This window comes from Neolamprologus brichardi, chromosome 13 (assembly GCF_056152115.1).
Source record: "Neolamprologus brichardi isolate AB-2024 chromosome 13, ASM5615211v1, whole genome shotgun sequence".
Lineage (NCBI taxonomy): Eukaryota > Metazoa > Chordata > Actinopteri > Cichliformes > Cichlidae > Neolamprologus > Neolamprologus brichardi.
Window position 1 is genome coordinate 7,224,787 of NC_142116.1, and position 21,526 is coordinate 7,246,312.

At 41.1% G+C, this 21,526-nt stretch overlaps 1 protein-coding gene across 2 annotated transcripts in view; it reads left to right on the forward strand.

The window, feature by feature from the left end:
- The window catches only part of meis1b (Meis homeobox 1 b), a 77,164-nt gene that overhangs the window by 43,412 nt on the left and 12,226 nt on the right, over positions 1-21,526 (forward strand). For both annotated transcript variants that reach the window (XM_087850055.1, XM_087850054.1), the window contains exon 9: positions 10,116-10,192. In XM_087850055.1, the coding sequence (XP_087706181.1) occupies positions 10,116-10,192 (77 nt within the window). The remainder of the gene's footprint in view (positions 1-10,115; positions 10,193-21,526) is intronic.

The following is a 21,526-nucleotide window of genomic DNA, read 5'->3' on the forward strand; positions in this document are numbered from 1 at the left end:
AGTTGACATATGGAAGAGTCAGGGAAAAATATTGTCATAAATCTGTGGTTAACTTGATGAAATGCTTCTATCCGTTGCTTTGCAAGAGATTAGCAAAGCTATCCTGTCATGCACTCTCTAAGCAAATGCATAACCTCCGAGCGGCTTTTTTGTTTAAAACTCCTCAAATGAGACTTTTGGCAGAAAAATGTTCACCGCCCTTCAAGTAACTGAGTTTAGCATAGGCTCTGTGTAGCATGATTTTTTCTAGCCAGTGATATATTAACTCTGCTAAGTGTGAAATCACATTAGCGCTAGCTGTTAGCCATTATCCATTAGGCTGTGTTTGGTGATCCAGAGGATTGTGGGATATTTTCTGGCTGGAGTCAGCAGCTCAATACCTTTTACTTACAGCAACTGCTGCAGCTTGCCCTAGATACATTTGGTGTGGATGTGCGTGTGCGCGCGCACGCCTGTGTGTGATTGCATATGCAGTTGTGCAATTATTTGTATCTGTCAGCCTCATGTCTCTTTTGTAAATGCCGAGTGAGTGTGTGCATGCCTTTGTGTCTCATTCCATGCGTGTGCTCGATAGACGTTGTGGCTTTGCCATTGTGGTAATCAGTTTGCGCGTTGGCTGAACTAATTTATCAATTCAGTTCCTCCCACTTGTATTCTCTCCCATGCGTGAACCCTCTCGCTTTCCCCCACACTCTGTGTCCCTTTCTGACAAAACACTTCTTTCTGAAAAACCATAAGGGTTTCCTATCTTTTATGCATGCCTTCTGCCTCCCTGACTTCTCCCTCCTTTTCCTCCTTTCTTCACTCCCTTTTTACTTCCTTTTTTTCTATAATGTACAGCTGTGTTTCCTTACATTTTAATGGTCTTGAACCCCGATGTCATGGAAATATCGGCGCTCTTGTGCTGTTTCAAAGGGGAAATGGCACAAGAGCACAGGGGAGAGAACCATGATTTATAGATGAGATCTGGTGATATACTAATCACTTGTCTCATAATCCTGTGATAAAGGGTTTTTTTCTTATTTTTACTTTGGGGAGAAAAATAACCCCTGGCAGGATTATGATGCATTAGCGGCAGGTGGCATGGATAGTATGGCTATAGGTTGGTAGTGTACTATTGACCAGCTAATCCAGGGTGCCTCAGTCAGGTGTGTGTTGTACGCTCATCTGTGACGCACACACCCACACAAACAAGCATGCATGTGTACGTTTATGTGTATTTTCTGTGGTGCGTGTATATTTGTGTGTCCATTGGAGTGAGGGAAATCATAGCTAGTGAACCAGGTGGTGAATGCAGACAGGCAATAACTCATGGTAGAGGAGTCGAGCAGAGCTGAGGGCTGGCAGAGAAGATGTGTTGGGAAAACCTATACCAATGCACATACCCTGTCATTTTTCTCACTTTTCCACTGACTTGTCTTTCTTTTACGTCGTCTCCAAACATATTTGTAACACAGAGTAAGATCCTCATGTATTTCTGTACTCTTGTCTTTAAAGTCATCCTTTCATTTATACGCAGCATATTTCACACTATATTTGCCGGCTTTCTTCTCTAATTGCTCCTTTCACTCTTTTCGAGGCTGTCTATATTGTTAGCAGGACGTGGACAGGACTGAGGATGCTGCTCACTTGTTTGTTACGACAGATTAAGTCATTGATTTGCAAAAGCGGTGCACTGATGGAGAAGGCCCTCTGCTGCTGAAGATGTGGAGGTAGAGAGAGATGAATGAAGCAGAAGGAGGAAATTGGGGAGGGGGGGAGGAGGCATTTCACAAAGGAGAAAGAGAAGACAGAAAAGATGGGAGCTAATTGTAAAGGGAGAAGTTAAATGAAGGTGGGAGAAAAGAAGCCAGAAACAGAGGCAGCCCCAGATAGTTAAGGAAAAAGCTAAATATAGAACAGAGGGATGGAGGGGGCGGTGACGGGGGTGAAAAGGATAGGAAACTAGAGGGACTCGGAGAGGAAGGAGAGAGGGGGTGTAGGTGCACTCTGAATGACAGAGATGTCAGAGGGAGAAAGAGGAGGTGAATGTGAAAGCTTCATCTTATAATAACAGTGGCTGTAACCTTCCTCTATCTACTACCTGCTTTAAAGAGCATAAGGGAGCAATTGTGAAATACCTTTACCTAGTTTCAGTATTCCCCCCATTCCAGGTTCTTTTAACCCCCCTAGGGGCCAGTGGTGAGTTTCTAATTAAAACGTTGGGGGCAAAAGGGTAATTATGATAATAACATAATAATATCGCTGGGGTTATTAGAATGTGCCGTGGTCCCCAAATTGCTTCCTCTGAGAGATCAGATTTCAGTTGCATTACGTAAAGTCAAATTTCCTTGAAAGTCAGGTGAAATGAAATGTATTCCCCCATGGTCGAAGTGCAATCTGAGAATCTGATTCCCTCTTGTATGGCATGGACATGAGTCTAAAAAAAGCTTTACAGTTTCTCACCACAATGACATGTCTCTGTTCTCCTCTTACCTTCATCCTTAGTCTATACTGAGGGTTTATGTGTTTAGAAAGTCCACGTTTTAGTGCAGTAGTTTTTGTTTTCTTTCTTTGAACTCACCAGTAATAGCTCATAGTTTCTTACAGCCCTGTGTAACAACTTCCATGTATTGTAGTTGCGTATAACAAGAGAACATTTGTTTGCAAGCTTAGAGATCAGTGCTAGAATGGTAGCTCCAAGCACTGTAGCTTGGAGCTAGCATGCTTGTGCTCCAAGGGGCATCCCACTGGTTTCTCTCAGCTTTCTATGGTACCTTACTAGGATGATGCTTTTTTGGATCCCTGTTACTCCCTATTTACACACCCCCTCATTCCCAGGCAGCCCTGAGGCAGCCCACCTCCAGCTGTGGCTGCCGTTCTCTGCACTGCTTGGTGCAAGTGCCGATTGCTTTGGAGTGCCTCCCCTCGCTCAAATAGGCGGTAATTACGGGCTTAAAGAGGTTTAGTGGTCCAGCAAACTACATAATCACCCCTTGAATTAGCCTCAGCTCATCAGCCTCAGTCCAACGAGCAGTGCTTACCACTAGCATTAGCTAGCATGCTGCACTCCCTTCTCTTTATTGCACAGAGGGAAGCACAGCAGCAGGTGTTGTGCAACATCCGGCCCCCTTAATAAATTTAGGCTTCCCTGTGCTGGAATAGGGAGGACTAATGAAGCACGCCTTCATAGTGAAAACAACCAGAAAGTACACACACACACACACACACACACACACACACACACACACACACACATGATTCTTTCCATCAGCACCAACAGACCTCACCCTTTATATTACACGTATATATGGCACGTTCTAAAGACTTGTCATGTACCTACATGCTATAAGCGTAAGTGTAAACATATATTAGAGACACACCCTACTGTACACAGCACACAGTTGTTGTTTTTTTTAACACCCAGTTATATTGCAACACAGTGGCTGCTGTCCTGTATTGTGCCCTGAGAGTTTAACTAAAGTGATGAATGATACTAATCATCAATTATCATTCTGTGGAAGCTGGTAATGCTGTGCATTGTCTAATCCACTTTGTACCGGAGCTTTAATGACATACTTTTCACCCTTTGCGTCACCAGCTAACTAGATTTATCTCATTCCCATAGGCAAGAACGCTGTGAGATTTCCCTAAATCAACAAAAGCTGTTTTTTGAGAGGGCAATGCTCATTAATGAATAAAAAACCCAAGAACATCTGCTTTTCTACATTTTTTTTCATCTCGAAAAGAGATGGAGAGATTTGATGACAAAAACAGTTTGAAAGGGGGTTTCTTTGCAATTTATGGTGCATATATCGAGCCCCCCCTCCAAAAAAAAAACAGAAAAAAAAAGGTTTATGAATTATTCATACAAGCTTTGAGCTAGTTTACTGAAGACCAGTACGATAAAAAAGGCTGTTCCTGCTTTTTTTGGGTAGCGCTAAGAAGGGGACATTTAATTTTGCACAGACTTTTCAGACAGAAGAGACTCTGCATCTCTCATCTCGTAGTTGGTTCATTTTGAGTTTCTCAAAAGATCTGTTTTTGCACTGTTTAGTTATTTTGCGTCGGAGCAGCCTGAATCAGAGGAAATTAGGTTAGGGGTGCTTTGTTTTTCTTCTGTTGTTGTTTTGTTCACTCTCACTCCCTTTTCTTTTTTTCTTTAATCCCCCCTTTCTCCCAGAGCCAGCTTTGTTGCTGGGTCCCTGCTCCCTAATGAAGTCAAAGGGATGTCAGTCGATGCCACCTACACAGAAAGGAATTTGAAATGGCGTAGCTCTCACAGCACAGCATGAACACACACACACACACACACACACACAGTGTAGATGAAACTTTGACTCTATGAGCAAAAAAAAAAATTATAAAATAAAATAAAACTGGGAAATTGGAAGCTTGCTGTATGAGATAGAACAGGCTTACAGTTTGGAACGCTTGTTTTAAAGTCTGCTCGTGCTCAGGGTTCAGGGTATTTGTTGTTAGCATAACAATGTGCTCGGCTCTCCAAATATTTAAGGTAATCTCATGCTCGTCTGTCAGGAGCAAGGCCACACTTCCAGTAAACCCTATGTTTTAGAGTGTGCATGTGTGCATGCATGTTTGTGGAAGACAGTTTGGTTTGATACAGTGATGCCCTTCTAGCCAAAAAGGCCTCCGGATTAGCCGTCAGGCATTCCTGATAGGCAGCTCGGTTTCCACAGAGATTTGACCTGGGAACAGTGAGAGGAAGAGATCTGGCCAAGTCAAGGCTGTTTACTTTTTACCTTAAGTGGTACATGCAAGTCGGTTACCGTCCATTATTTTGTTGGTGTTTAACCTGCTTGGTTTCAGGTCAGGAGAGTTATGCTGCTTTCACAAGCCTGCTTACAAATATTTCCAAGGGTATCTTGTTGGTTACAGTGGTACACTAGGGTGAAGTGTTGCATATTACCAATTTGTTTACTGTTATCATTGCATTTTCTAACATCTTTGTGCCTTGTGGCCTTCTGCAACCATCTGGTGTTAAAATAAGCTAACTGAAAATACCACTGACCCATGTCTGTTATCCACAGATTGTGCAGTGTCATGGCCTCTTTTTTTGAGGGACGTCACATGGCTGTGACAACATATGATTTTCCTCTCTCCTCTTCCTCCCTCCATCCTGTTTCATGGTTGCAGTTTTATAAAGCTAATGTGGCGTGTCAAGCCTTTTTAATGGGAAGCGCAGAGGCTTGGGAAGTGTAGCTTTAAATAGAAATATATGCAATGATAACACCCTAATGCAAATGGCTAAAGAAGAAACACAGAGAAGTGTGGCTACAGTGAAACTGGTTATGAAGGTGTAATCAGAAATGTTTAGTAAAGATGCTGATTTTAAGCTATATATGGACAATTGTAGACACTAATACTCACAACCAAAATGGAAAAGCTGACGTTTGGCAGCTAAAATCAAATTTCCATCAAAAGTAAAACAAGGAAAGAAAATGTTTTTATGCAGAAGAGGAAAAGGCAGCAAGACAGAGATAATAACAAAGAATTGTTTTTGTTGAGGAGGCAAGATCAAGAGAGAAGAACAACAGCACGATAAAGACATTTTTAAAATGTTCCGCCTTTCATGGTCATGTAGTGCTTCCCCAACAAAAGAGTGAATCAGACTACTTTTTCCTTTTGCCCATTTATTACTACCAACACATTCAGGTGAGACTTGCACGGCACAAAACAAGAATTGGGGAGCTGTGACCTTTTAGGAATTCTGTTCTTTTTTTGTGTCAAAGTTTATCAGAATTTTTACTCCAGCAGATGAGATCAAGAGACACTTTGTGCTGTAAAGGTCAAAAGTTCAGTCATCATGAAGGGAACTAGGGAATGACACCAAGCAAATGCTTGTTCCCATATGCTAAGCTACCATAACTTAATGTTTCTCATAACTAAATAAACATGCGGGACATGAAATCTGACTTTTACCAGGGTAGCTAGTGTGAAGCTTAGGTCGGGTAACTTTAAAAATGTTAGTCTTTAACAGAACAACTTTTCATCCCTTTCATAATATCTTAAGTAATTTATTATGGCTACTTTAAGTCACTTTTAGATCTGTGGAGTTTTTCTATTCGGGTCCTCACGAAATTAAAATTTTACTTCAGTGGTATGTGTTCAGAGCCTTATTACCAGCTCAACCTGATGATACTTTATTTCAAGTGTTTTTTTTAAAATTATTTAATATATTTTTAAAAATCTGGAAAAAGTAATATAATTCCTATTTTGTTGTATGTTTAATTGTTAACTGTAGCAGTTCACTTTTTTTTTTTCTACCGTCATGCCTAGAATAGTTTTCTCTTGGGTTATGGTTGGGATGGGGGAGTAAAAAGGGGGCCTACAGAATATTCATGCTCTTATCTCTTTTTTAAACCCTGGGGCTCCAGATATCCATTTCCATGTCTCCTCTCCTGCCTCCCCCTTCCCTCTTCCTCTTTCTTTCTTCTATCTATCCCGCTCTTGTTCTTGTCTGAGGAGGTCAGAGAGGAAGACGGTCAGACAGGGAGGGGATGTTACTGATGCTCTGTTACTCACCCACACACACAGATCTGCACGCAAAGATACATACACACACCATATTCAGACCATGCACAGCTAAACTTACTTGTAAACCATGCAAGCTCAGTGGCTCAAATAAGAACAAGGAAACATATTCAATTCTGTGCACATATTAACTTGCAGGGCAAAGCAAAGTAAAATCTTTGACTCTATCGGACAAACAAAATGTACAACGGAAATGTACGCCCATACTCTTACATACTCAGATTGATAAGACACGAAGAAGAGAAGGAAGCAAAAACGCGCACCCCTCCTGGCACCCACATGCTCAGAGCCCAGTGGAGAGCAGGGTGGAAATTCTCATGAAAGGAGCTGTATATTTGGAGAAGACATATCATTAAGATAGGCGGAGGAAAGAGGGAAGGGAGGGAAGGGAGGGAAGGATGCGCAGAAACTTTCCATCTGCTCTTTTAAAGAACATGTTATTGCTTTTCTCACTAAAGGCCTCTCTCCCTCTCTCTTTCTCTCTCTCAACCCGCTGAACCTCAGCCAAAGGCCGTTAAGACACCAGAATCGCTCACAGACAATATTAAAACTGGCCGACTTGTTGCTCAGCAAGAAACTAAATCACAGTGTTTTGACAGATAGGAGCTAATTTGGAGGTTTAGGGAAAAAAGGAGGAGAAAAACAGTTTTAATGTTCTGGCTTCATGGCTATCTCTTCCTCTAAACTCTTAAATTAAGTGAGGACTTTTTTGTATGTGAGAACTTGTAAAGGAGTTTGCTTATGTAAAGTAGGAGTCTCAGTGCTCAAGTACTGAGGTTCTAGTGATTGTCCTGGAAGTTGTGTTATCAGCATAATATGTGTTTAACTGTAAACAATAAAAATACTCATAATTTTTTTTAAAAAATTGACACTGAATAAATGAATAAATGACGTTATTTCTGACTGATTTCTTTTAACCATTTCTTTATATATTTAATTTAATTATTGTATAACAATTAAAAGAACCTCAACCTTATGCTTATGTTTATTCTTAAGTAAATGTACTTATTACATTCTACCACTAGCAGGATTTGTGTCAAATGAAATGCTGTAAGAACATTTTTCTTCCAGTACTGTAGGCTGAGACCGAGATAGTCACACACACTGTCTGTTTGTGTATTTTATTTATGCATCTGTCTGTGTAAGTGCGTATCTGTGCTCATAAGCTAGAAGGAAGGGAAACATTGAAACAGGGTGTATTTGTGCTGTATTGTGGCCTCTGGCATGGCTGCATCCCCCTGATATCACGAGGCAGACACTCCACAGATCTGTGACAAGCAGAATAGACACATTGATCTTTTCATGTTCAATCATCTTTTTTGTTGCAAAGAGAGACATGTTTTTCACATGATTAGCTGAGATTAAAATGTCAGAAGTGTATGTGTAGATATGATATATAAAGCAATGCATCAGGGCATCGGATGACACAAGCCGTAAGAATAATGTTTTCTCACTTTCACCCACAGAGGAAGGCAAGTGCTGCCTCAGAATTTCTGCAGTTATTTTCCTTTGGTTTTTATCTGATTGGGAAAAAATATGGAGGCAACTTGCACGCACACTGAAACAGCACTGTGTGTATACGTGTGTGCATATGTATGGGCAGTTCACATGCATATATGCGCACTAACACACACACGTACAGGCGAACAAAAATGGTTGTAAAAAAAGAACTGGACACAAATTTGGCCAGAGGCGACATGCAATTATAACTTTGTGCATGAAATTAGCCTCCTTGTGTTCCCATTCCCTGCAACCAATCACATGGACAAGGGAAGACTGGGAAAAAATCAGTCTCCCCTCGCTGTGCTGGGTGGTTCCAGCATTAAACACAATCCTGTTCATTATGCACTGAAAAAGCTTTAATGAAAAAATGAAAAAGCTGGCGCCGCACTAATTTTGCACATCTGATTGACTAACAAGGAGACATACCCTTGATAGATGTACTGCAAATATCATACAGCAGCCATATGTGTGGTGCCTGTTTTTGAACACAATAACTTGGGATTCTAGCGAAGCACATGTTAGCGCTGCGAGTAACTCTAAGCTCGACTCGGCCTATTTTTTAAGAGAGCAAATTAACCTAAAAATATTTGAATTTGTTCTTTAAAGTCAGTAGCATAAGATTTTCTAAGTTTTTAGACAGTCATTGTTCAATACTACTACTTAATCATTGAAAAGCAGTGTGCTAAAATAGTGCTGACTGGATCATTAAGCCAGATTATCCTCATGCTGTTTAGTTTTTGATGTATCCCATCTGTAAATGTATACACAGCCTTTTGGATTATAGATAGCTCTCCAGTTTGTGCTAGCCTTTCAACAATCTATTCTCTCCATCGCTCCCTTTCCCCTCCCTCCTCTTCTCTTCTTTTACGGCCTGCCTATGCCGTACTGCACAGTCCATGTCTTGTCTGAGTCATGAACAGCACATTGTACTCCATGAACAAGGCTCCGTGCAACTGTGATACCCCCTACTCCAATATAAATCAACACACTCCCCAAGTTCGCATTTATCCCATTTATTCATTCTATATATTTAAACAGGTGGCTCAAATTTAACTGTTCTCAGCTGGCTTCTTGATAGGAGGGGTCAAAGTCACTGGTTTATATTTAAACATTGACTTTAGAAGTCACTTCGGGCTTTTCGTGTCCATGATGCATTCGTTAGTCTTCAAATGAATAAAAAAAATCATTCAGATTCCAATTTGGATCCTCGAATAAGGAGGAAGGATCTTTTATCTTTTACCTGTTAATATTATTGTTGCACAAATGAGTGAAAAAGGGATGTCTTCTAAAATCAAGGTGATGCAGTTTGATTAAAACCTATTAAGAGTGACGAAAAATGAAAGTTTATTGGGTGTATGCGTATAACTTTTTCGCCCTCCACCCGATATAAGACTCGACACAGCATTGAATGATATGTTTTGGTGGCATTCTTTAATTTTGTGGATAGGGATCATATTGTGCAGTTAAGCCGTAGAAATAATTGCAACAAAAAGACAAACTTAACAGAGTCATGTTATTGTACACACTGTAATAAGGATAAAAGCAACCAGCAGCAATAAAGACGCGAGTTTTACATCCTCTTGTCTCTATTCCATCGGCTTAATGTTACATATTCCCCACTCTCTGATTACATATGCAGCGGGGTGAAAGGGGGGCCATTGACGCGAATATATTTGTGTAAGAGGCTGCCTAATTACTAGAGCTGGTTCTCCACTTCACTTAACTTTCTAATTGGCTTGCCTTTTTGGCTGCCATTAATTACAAGATTTCATATTCCATTAATGATCGGAGGGGGTGGCACATTAATGTGCACACACTCAGATGTACTTACAGTATACGTAGACATACACACAGGCACATACTGACACCTATGCACCAATGAGCATGAGCACACATCTCATTTTCTAGGTCTCATTACAGCGCATGGTTTTGTATGTGCGACTGTGTATGTGTAACCTGTGCCCTGCAACATCTCTTTCCCTGCTAAAAGACACATCAAAGCCTTTTTTAAAGAAACAAGAAGCTTCATTAAACAATTTGTGGTCAGCCTTTTCTCAAAGTGTCTCTGTCTCCTGCAGCATCCCTACCCATCGGAAGAACAGAAGAAACAGCTGGCGCAGGACACAGGACTCACGATCCTACAAGTGAACAACTGGTAAGTCATTTCAGAGTTTACATGCAGTCGATTTCAGGAGTTTGACCCCCCAGGCTATCCCAGTTCTTGATGATTAGAATTAATGCCTCCACTCCACCTCTATTTTCCTCACGCACACGCACACACCATTTACTGAATCATCCTCACCTAGATCAATCCATCTAAAGAGATATGGCCTGGAGTGATTTTCCAAACCAACAGCCTAACTCGCCCCAAACATGAGAATCCATGTTAATTAAGAATCAAACTACTATCTGAAAACATCCAATAAAATCATCCAAGATGCACAACTTATAAAAGAATGATTACTGCTCTGAGACTAATTATAGGGTTTTACTTTGGTTGTCTTATTTTGGGGTTTGCGGCTTTTTGTAGGCTTACCTTTAACTGTGATTAGCATTTGTTTTAAACACTTGGAGAACATCATTTAACATTCATCTGCTCTTTGTAAATTTTTAAAACATACATTTATTCAGTTTATACACTCTGTTATCCTGAATTTTCCTCTTTTTTTTCTTTTGCAAATTATCCTGAAGTCTGTAGTACTGCAAATTATTTGAAAAGTAAAATATGAAAAGGAAACACTGTATATTCTGATTTGGATTTTAAAAAATCCTCTAAGAAGCTTAGTTACCTTTGTCTTAACAACTCAGTTCAGTTCAATACAAATGTATCTGTGTAGCTCCAAATCCCAACAATGGTCACCTTAAGGTGCTTTATATACTAAGGTATGGTTCCTACAATATTAGACAGAAAATACGAGATATCAGACAAACTCTCTTTTAACATGAAGGTGAGGAGTAAAAGAAAAGGGGGAAAAGAGCCCAAAGAGACGAGGATAAAGCACAAACTATGGAAGAGAGTAGATAAAGGTTAATGATCCAATAGTGGCATATAAATGCATCAAGACTGAAAATAAGGGAGTGGAGAAGATGGGAAGTCCCCCAGCAGCCCAAACCCGTATCAGCATACTAAGGCATGGGCAGGGTCACCTGCTCCAGCCCTGTGATTAAAAAATTTTAAGGCCTGTCTTCTGAATTTAAACTGGGAGCTGGTTCTATGGGAGAACAGCGTGATAGCCAAAGGAACTGCATCCAATTACTTTTGCAAACTCTGGGAACCAAAAGCCTGCAGTCAGAGTACAAAGTGAACAAAAGTCAGTCAGAGAACAAAATGACCATATATTATTGTTATTATTTAGTACTTATTTTTTAACAAGGCATTTGAAGATGTCCTTGTTAGCAAGGAGCCTAGCATATTAGCGGACAGGCTGATTGCTAACTAGCCTCTGCAAATTACTGCTCTGTAAGTGCCAACTGGCCTGTTAATTGGGCACGGACTGAGCCATAAAATAAGGTTACTAAGTATCCATTTTAACCTTAGGTAATACTGTAAAAGGTAAAAGGAGGCCCTGTGTCCTTTTGCGGCTAGTCTTATCAGAGAGATGGCTATCAGCACATGCTTAGTGTTATTAGCCATGTCTAATTAAAGGGGCTCAAGTCTGGGTAACCAAGGCGAGGCCCTTGCAGAGGGTGTTTGATCTAAGCAGCCCTTAAAATAATCCTTGAAAGTATCAGTGAGTTTGCTCGGTAGGAGCATGAAAGTGGAGACTGCAGAAAAAGCAAAGAGGAGGAGTGAAAGTTGAAGAGGCAGACAGTGAAAAATAGATGAAGAGACGGAGAAAGGGAGAAGGGAAGAAAAGGAGATGAGACATGATAACTCCCCATTACCAGTGGCCTAATGATGTTAACATTATTCCCAGCCATTGTTTAATCTGAGACCTCAGAGACAGACAGACGTTAGATTAGGGTATGATGTATCAGTCTTTGGAGAATTCATTTTATACCAGGCCAAAAACAATACACACACATACTGGTGAAAAAAGGTCTCCGGACCAGGGGGAATCCTAGAGGTTATCAGATCACGTGACCCCTCTGAAATCCATGGGGATCAATCCTTACAGCTGAGATAAAGCCAAACTCTGTGTGCACACACGCCTGTGTCTGTGTGTGAGTCACAGACAGTCACATGAACAGTAGCTTGGTCACTTAATACTGACTGTGTGTTCTCAATCTGTTTGTTATATTTATTGGTAGGGGAATAGCAACACACCCCGAAGGTGTGTACGCATGTGTATTTGTGCAATACCAACACACACTGTGTAAATCGTAGGAGGTTAATCTTGGTTTGTAGAAGATGTGTGTGTCTGTGTGTGTGTTTAAAAGAGAGGGACCGGGGGTGGTTAATCTAAGGGGTATTAGCTGTTAAACCCTCCATGCTGGGATCCCGCTGCCCCCTCACATTTTGTTGTATACGTGCGTGTGTATGTGTGTACACGCTTGTCCACAGGCATATTTCCATGCATGGTTCGGTTGTTTGAGCAAGCAAGCAGTACAGTGTGGCATGGAAGGGCGATCAAGGAAAACAATAAAGTGAAAACATGGAGTGACAAAGAGATAAAGACAAAGAAACTGACCAAAAAAAGAGAGAAGAGAAAAGGAGGATAAGCAGAAATGGAAGAGGGGGAAAAAGATGATAGAAACAAACGAAAGAAAGACAATGACAGAGTAATAGAGAGCGAGGGGTTACGTTAGGGGAACTGCCATTTCACAGTCATGTTGTTGTGCTGGTTGGGAAGCCCCGTCATTGGGTGTCTCCATAGCAACCCCCAGTGATGTTACCTCCTGACCTACTGATTTAGTGAAGTCAATTTTCCTAGATGTGATTCTGTTTGTCAGTGCTTTGGAGAACCGTACTCACAGACATATATACAAATGAGTACACAAACGCGCTTCACATCTCGTGTGTTCGCTTGCAAAATGGGTGCAAAAGAAGACTTCGGAAAGCATAAAACGCCTAGTGGGAGTGTGTTTCACAGTCACATGCAGGCCATGGGCAATGAATTCATGTTAAACAACTCAGGATGTACCGGGGTCATCCATGATCCGTGCTTATTGTCCCAACAGGGGACGACTTAACAACTGACAAAGAAAAACTCTTGTCAGAACATTAAGAACACACACTCTTCCTTTCTTCCGCTGCATCAACATAGACACATACAATCTCTTTATTGTACTGTAAAATGTGTGTTACCTCACATATATTGCATAATCGCACACTGCAATACAACCATATACTCTCCCTCTGTCTCCCGCACCATAGATGTGTTAACACACATGTTGGTGTGCATTATTGATGAGTGAGCACGCGGTAGGGCTCAGCAGATTAAATAAAAATGCTAAAGGCCGGCAAGGGGCGCAGATCACTCATGAATTATTGGCAGAAATACGCTGCACCAGGGAATCTCAATTTGAATGGCAAAAGTGTGCGCGTGTGTGTGGCAATACATGTTCACATTTACAAAGCAGAATCATATACAGAGAATTTAAGAATATTCTATAGCAAACGGAAATTTCTCGCGCCCCCTGGCATGAACGAGTAACAGAATGATGTACATTAAAACATAAGTGCAAAGTCTCCCATAGACTTTATAGAGCAGTATAGTATGTCACAAAGAGCACTCACCCATGTGAATGCTTATGACGTTAAAAGTTCATTAACAAACCTGTACTGTAAATTTTAAAGAATAAATCAACCACAAAGAAAGTATTTTTTTTATAGTTTTTAGTAGTTTATAGTATGCATTATGTTGTGTTGTTTAAAAAAACAAAAACAAAGTAAATTTAATCTGTTTTTTGTTCCAGTATTATTTTAGTCTTCTAATAATTTTGGGCTACAAAAAGTTTTTGCTTTTTATCTCATCTTATTTCACTGAGCTGTAAAACTTGCACACAAACTGCTGCCACCTCACATGCCTGGTGTTGCATGACAAAAGCAAACAGCGTGACAGAAAAGAGATAAAAATCTGTGTGCAAAATCAAACAAATCTTTCAGGCTTTTATTTGCATTGCAATTATGATACTGAAAAAAAAAAGGATCTCCAAAAGGAGAAGTTCTTTTGTTTCTTCGAGTGCATGTACTTTAGGAACACAAGCGCATATGTTCTACTAAGTGAGAGCTGGATTACACTGTCCAAACTGTTTGGTTATGTTTTTCAGAGGCATGTCAACAAAACAAAAGCAATCCTGGGATGGAGCCATAGGGGGAAAGAATTCTCATGTCTCAAGGAGACGAATTCATAACTGACTTCTCCTCAGCATGCGATATAAAGATAGCTGGATCAGTTGATTGGTAAAGAAAGAAGTCGAGGAATAATTCGATTTAGATCTGCCGATAGACCGTGTTTATATCTGTCGGCAACCATAGTATGGACATGTTCTTTCACAATACAACCTTTTACCTGCTCGAACAATTACATCATTCTGGACTGAGCCAGGAGCTAAAAGCTCCATGCGTAACATATAAAATATCTTTTTTTTTCTCTCTCTCTCGCTCTCTCTACTCTCTGTTTCTCTGGATACAGTCAGTATCTCTGTGCTAAGTTCTCCTAACGCTCCAGTGATGTAAAAATCGATGGCGAGGTCATCAGGTTTCCCTTGTTGGCTGCCCCTCCCCTTCCTGCCTGCAATTTAATAATACCCCTTTAAAGGCAGTGTTTAAGCCCCGCCGAGCAATTGTTTTGTCAATAAGACCTCCTTTTACGAACGTCTTAAAAGCATGCACAGAGTGAGAGTGAGGGAGAGAGAATGAGAAAGAGAGGTAGTATTTAAAAGGGCAGAGTGGACGGACGTTCGGGCTACTTAGGAAAGGGGGGCATGGCACATACATATGCTGCTTATCGGGTTTCTGAAAGCACAGGCAGGGGGAACATAGAGGAAGAGGTGAAAGAAGGGAAGGGGAGCAAGTAAGGGAGGAAAGATAAGTGGAGCAAGGTGAGAGGAAAAACACGCAAAGAAGAATGACAAGAAGCACTTGCTGTTTATTATTTTTACATAATAAATTGGTTAATTCAACTTAGGTTGAAGATCTAATTTTGTTTTTGTTTTGTTTTCGAGTTACAGTAATGTTGCTCTGGAACTGAGATGTTGTTAGACCACAAAAAACGTTATTGGAAGAACAAGAATGTCAGGTTAGGTGGTGTGAAGGCCTCTGAAGCATATGAAGGCAAATCTAGGTTGAAATCATACCTCCTCTATTTGCCATGCATATTTCCTGCTCAATAAGGCATTCATATTGTGTGTCCAGTCTGTTTTGTCACTACTTAAAGTAGTTAAAAATGTCATTAATGGAAAAAAAAGATCCACCTATTGGAAGAATAATAAACTGTGTTAAACAGTTGAAATAATGAGAGCAGATGACAACAAGTTTCAGTGTTCTGCAAGCTGACAGGCTAAAGAGAGAGATGCTGGAACTTGTTCACAGAAAGTCTTCTGAGGTGTGTGTTTGTGTGTTTTGGAATTAGCAGGCCAAGTTTCAGTCTATGCCCCGAAGCTTGTTTCGTACACTGCAGCTGTGTCAAGTTGCTTCAGCCTGAAACTCCTTGACATTACAGGAACCCCCCCCCCCCCCCCCCCCCCCCCCCCCCCAAAAGACACACACGCACTTGCACACTTTTCACTAGATGTGACCTCAGCCTAAGATTTCAACACTGAGGAAAAATGTGAAAATAATTTCAAGAACAATATTTTCTTCCCTTGGTTTGAAGTCTGTTGCTAACAATAGTTCCATACAGGAAACTTTAGCCTGTGCAGACACAACCCCGTCTTTACTGTATTATGTCAACAAAAGTGTGTGTAGACACACGCGCGCTCGTGTGTGTGTCTGCACACTCAAATAGGTGTCCATGTGCAATGACTGACTACAAAAAACACCATTTCTCCTCACCCCTACTGCCCTCTTTCTTCCCCTCACTTTCTCTATTTCTCTTACATCACAGCACGCTGCCCTAGGCCAAACCTGCATTTCCCTTCATTCGCCCCTCTCCCTTTCTTTTTTTTTACTCCCTTCCTTTTTTTTATCCCCACTCCTCTCTCTTGCTTTTTAAACCTCCTTTTGTTGTAGAGGAGGGGGTAGTCCAAAACATGAAAGGCGGCGCAATGTGAATGCCCGGGATCTGTGTTGAAGCACACATGGTCGCTGTCGTACTCGCCACCATTAGTCAGTTGTTGTTGTTCTCACGCTAATGTTTTCTCATGTTGATCAAACACTACTGTGAAGTGAACCAGCAGGACGGCGATCAAGTGCTGCGTGCCAAAGTTAAATATCGAGGAAAATAGGACAGCTTCTCCCACAATTAACAGGCAGAGGACTGACAGTGATTTTATGCAATTAAAATATGTGACGGTTCCATGTAGGGGATTTGTTGACAAAGCATAAAATGAGAATGTTTCTGCCGGCACTGACACACGTGGCAGTTGCCAGCCAGTGTTGGTGAGATGAACTGGATCGGACACCTGTGTTTAATGATTGTTACAGTAGTGATAAAATGTTCTAGCAACTGGATTTTTTTTTAATTAAATCCTGAAATTGTATATGCATTTACTAAAGTAGGTAAGCTGACATTAAAAAGGTACATTTAAATGTCAGTATGTAAATTTTAAAAATGCATTAGAAGCTGTCATGTCAGAATATTGCTCCTTTTCTTTACTTTCACTCCTTCTTTTGTATTTGCTGACTGTAGATGTCTGCTGCTTCTGCTAGTTTCTGGGCACTCAGAGGGATCCCCATAGCGATAGCCGCTGTGAGCCAGCGGGTGGAAGTGACACGCGCAGAGACAGGATATGACACGGGCAGTATGGGGGGATTTAGGTCAACCACTGTGTGTTTGCAACAGTCCCCACTGCAAGCCCTGTCAGCAATACTGTCTCTGTGTGACACGGTGGTCATCTCTCTCTGACTGAGATTTTTGTGTGTTTGTGTGTGTGCATGTTAAGTTGGTGTGTTTGTGTACACGGGGAAGAAAAACACACACTGTATTTGTTTTTTTTAAAGCAAATACATATGCAACCTTGCCCATGAAACCTTCATAAACACAGAAAAGTGGAGTGCTGCAAACAGAGCGTTGCACATTCACAAAGAGCAACACGCAGAGACTCACACACACACACATAAACACATTTCGATCTAAGCCCAAAGGCTAAAGGACACATGCTCTGTCCACTGGTGTTTGCGGAGTGGGCAGTGTGCAGGACAGCCATGTTGTTTCTGGGTAAAGCCAGGCTTCAAGCCATACCCTCTCTTTGGCATTGATGGATGACTGGCTCACTGAGTCCAAGACTGTCTGAATGTGTGTGAAGGGAAGCAGGAACAGAGATAAAGAGAGGGACTGGGGTCACATGTGACAGCTGCAGACTCCCTTTTAATTTCTTTTCTCTGTCTTTGTCTTGGTTTTTTTTGTCTTCTGGTATTGTGAACACTTTTTTCTTAATCCTGTTTCTCCCACCCTCTGTTTAGATTTTGCTTTTTGGCAAGTCCTATATAGAAGTCGACAGGAATTGCAAAGCCAGCAAAGTCAGAGCCAGTGAGTTCATGTATGTTTTTCAAGTGGCCAACATTTCCTCCATATACGTCTGAGAGGCACCTGGTTGTCATGGACACACACACATAACACACTAAACACACACAGCGCTCCTCTCCAGTTTGTGTGTGAATGGTTACCCGTCCTGTTGCTCCACTCTGTAAAACCAGCTTTAGTGCTAGATTCATGGCTCTCTTAATGGACACTGGGCTCTTGGGGAGGAGAGCAACAGGGAGTGTGTGTGTATGTGTGCGTGTATCCTTACATGCTTGTATTTTATGTGTGTGCCGTAATGGGGATTAAGTGACCCCGTGGTTGTTCTCAGTCTAAAGCTCCTTTTAAATTTCACACTGTTTTCTTAAGTTTTCCTCCATATGCGGCGCTGGATCCTGCTAATCCACCTCGTGTTATTAGGGGCTGTATTTGCAGACCTGCATTTACTTAATGTGTGTGTTTTTCAGTGGGTGTGTCTGTAAATAGCTGTGCATGCATTTGGAGACTGGCTCCTGATAAATACTTATATGTTAAGCTAAATCGAAATACAGGCCTCCTAATTAATAACAAGAAAGCTACAGACAAACAATCTGATCACATTACTGCTGCGTGACCTTACTTCAACCCTACTTGTCAGCTGTTTTCTATATTGTTTTTATATCTCCATGTTGGTCACAGCTAACCCCAAGGTTATGTGTAAGTTAACACATCTTCTCTACAGACCCAGTGCATAGGGCCTTTAGAGACAGTGTAATATAATCATTACACTGTTCTAAAGAAGAAAACATTGGCCCCACAAGCAAAGCAGGTCTCGAAACTAAAAAAACACCTTTTGCTTTCCAAATGTAAGGAACATTAGAAAGCTAATATTAGCTATTTGTTTGCAAACTGCTGTAGTTAGGTGGTTGCAATGTTTTAGCTTTTCAGAGTTCTCTGAATGATGCACAATCCACTACAATACCAGATGCATGCTGTTTTAGCTTAACTTAAAGAAATGGAGTAGCCTAATAGTGACCTATGGATATTTGAATAATCAGTGACAAAATGCTTGTTGCACAGGTAGCATACTGAGTGACAGCAATCCCAGAGTTTTGCCCCTCTGCGTGGCCCACATTGTCTTAGCAGCATTATTCAGTTTGGACACCTGTGCATTTTTGTTTGTGGGTCTCTCATCTTGTTGGTAGTTCATGCCACCACACGGAGGTGCTTTGACTGTGTTTTCTGAAGGGTCTGCATTAACATTTCTGCTCGACAGCAGTGATGTGTCACTGTTGTTTTCCTCTTCAGTTTGGACATTTAAATGAAATACACATGTCGTCATCTGGCTGCAGGTTGTCATAGGTATATTTTGCTGGTTGATCTGTCTGAGCAGCATTAGGAAAAATGGTGCAAATAAGACAACGGTGCTTTGAACTGGCAAGTGGGCACATGCAGGGCAAGTATTGCTATGCATTAACTGTTTGTACTCATGTGAGTGTTTGTACTTGCTGAAAGCTGCACAGACAATTAAGACGAATCCAGTCATTTTGCACAATGTAAGGCTTACACATAGATAGTTGCAGTAGCCTTTTTTCCTTTTGGCACAGTCTAGATCTTAGCTCAAAACCTTACTTCTCAAGATAAACTGCACCAGTCCCAGTTCCCTGCAAGTGGTCTCAGATGCAGCTGAGATGACTGCAAGACTGATAGGATAAGAGAGAAAACAACATGATGATCCTAAATGCATCATGCTTTGTGAATATGTCAGTATTCCTACAAGGAAACATTATTTTAAGGCATCACAAGTACAAAAATAATACAATTGTAATTATTAAATAGGTTGGGGGTTTTTTTTACCTTTTTTTCTGCAAAATTTTAATAAGACAATTTTTCTCAATGAACTTTAATATTTACCCAAACTTAACCTGTGCCACTACTCTGAGGATTAATGAAATTCACCCTTCATTAAGTACCGTCTGTGCTTATTTAGGGACATTAGTCCATATAAAAGTCATGTAAATACAACAAATAAAGCTGAGTCATATTTGAATTAGTCTTGTTTAAAACTGTTCCCATGCTGTAACTGTTTGTGTTGCAACTAGGCATTTTGCAAGCAGCTCCGATAGTTTATTTAAACTAATCTGAAGCATCTAATCCAAGCATCTGACCCGAAAACGACACAGAGGAGGAGAGAAAGAGAAGGCGGGATGGAGATAGAGTGTGGGGAAATGAGAAGGAGGTGATTTATGAGTTAAGTCATCAACCGAGGAGAACAAAAGGAAAAACTCATAACTGTAATTCCCTTGCACACCCACATGCAGTATACTCACACACATACACACATACAGTGCAGGTACAAGCACGGGAATGCCCTGCCACCCCCGGCTGTGCATAAGAGAATATGTGAGCTGTATAATAAAATAACTAATTACTTAAGAAGATGGTGATGTTCTGGGACATAGGATGGGATAATAAAGTTCTGCAGAAATAAATGCGTGGCTTAGGCTGGGATAACTGTTACTGAATTTATGTGTGTGAAAATGTGCAATTATTATTTTGGATAATATTAAGCAAGAGTAATGTGTTAAAGTCACTTTTTTAAAAACAGCAAGTTTCGAGCAAACAAATAAAGAGTTAAAAAAGAGAGGTTTTTTTTTTTTACATTACATGGGTGAATGGGAGAGAGAAAGAGCGTGCGCGCACACCATCAGTGTGTATCTGAAGGAAATATGGGCCATGCGTTAATTGTGGTGGAGCAGGAGACAATCAATGGTATCCATGCAGTGACAGCCTGATGATAAGCTACATGATTCTACCCGTCGAAGCTTGCTTTCTTTTACTGCGTCTAAATCACATTGATTGGCAGCTAAGAGGAATGTGTGGTTGCAGAGTTATTTTAAGTGGCTGTCAGATTTGAATATGCATGTAAACCTCTGTCGGCGTGCGCAGAAGTACACCGCTGGATCCTGACGAATGTACGTGATGCTGAAATATCCAGCGATGTAAAAAATATGAGATGTGTGCAGGCCGCGTGTGCAAAATTCTCTCAGATTACTAATGTAATAGTAAGTGAGTGTTGAGAACGTGGGGTGGATGTGTGCGCTGTATGTGCTGTATTTGTGTGTTTCTGCGCGTCTCATATTACTAATATAATATCGGTAGTTGGCTCAGGAGATATGCATGTGTGAGTATGTGCGCCACAGATATTGAGAACTCCACATGAATTTAAATCAATGAGCTTGTGGAGTAACCTTTTGTATATCCAATCTGCATCTTTCCACTGCTCGTTATTAAATTATCCCCTAATTGGTCACGCAACAAAGGCAGCTGATGAAAAAGACAATTTCTTGCTTTTAATTGGGCATTTCACGTGTGCTTCGTGTACACCTGTGTGCAGCTGACTCGGCTCAGTATGTCTGTGTATGTGCGTGTGTGTGTCGCACGTAATGAGAATAGGACATTAGCAAGGGCTTGGCAGACGCCGTCGCAATCAGTTCCACTCTTTCTAGAGGAGGAGGGAGAGGGGTAGGAGAATTAATCCAGACATGAGCAATCTCAGAAGGAGAAATGGATCCGACAAAAGAGAAAGAAACAAACCCCCCCCCCCCCAAAAAAAAACAATAAAACTCTGTCTCCTTAAATGACTTTAGTGCCTTCAACTCTGGCATAACACGTGGCCGACATGCGTCTTGATCCACTGTGTCATGGGTGCATGCATGTGTCAAACATGTGTGCTCTTGGTGTGAATCCAGCTCACATCCTGACGGTGTTCTTGTTGGATTCCAACAAATTTTATTTCAAGTCGTGTTCTTTCCTTTGCCCAACTTTAGGCGTACCACCAGTGGTGTGTCACGCCAAAATAGCCCAGCTATTGTTGTACTGAGTGGAGCTGAATAGTGCAGCTCATTGTGTTGTGATGGGAGCCAGGGGAATGAACAGGCCAT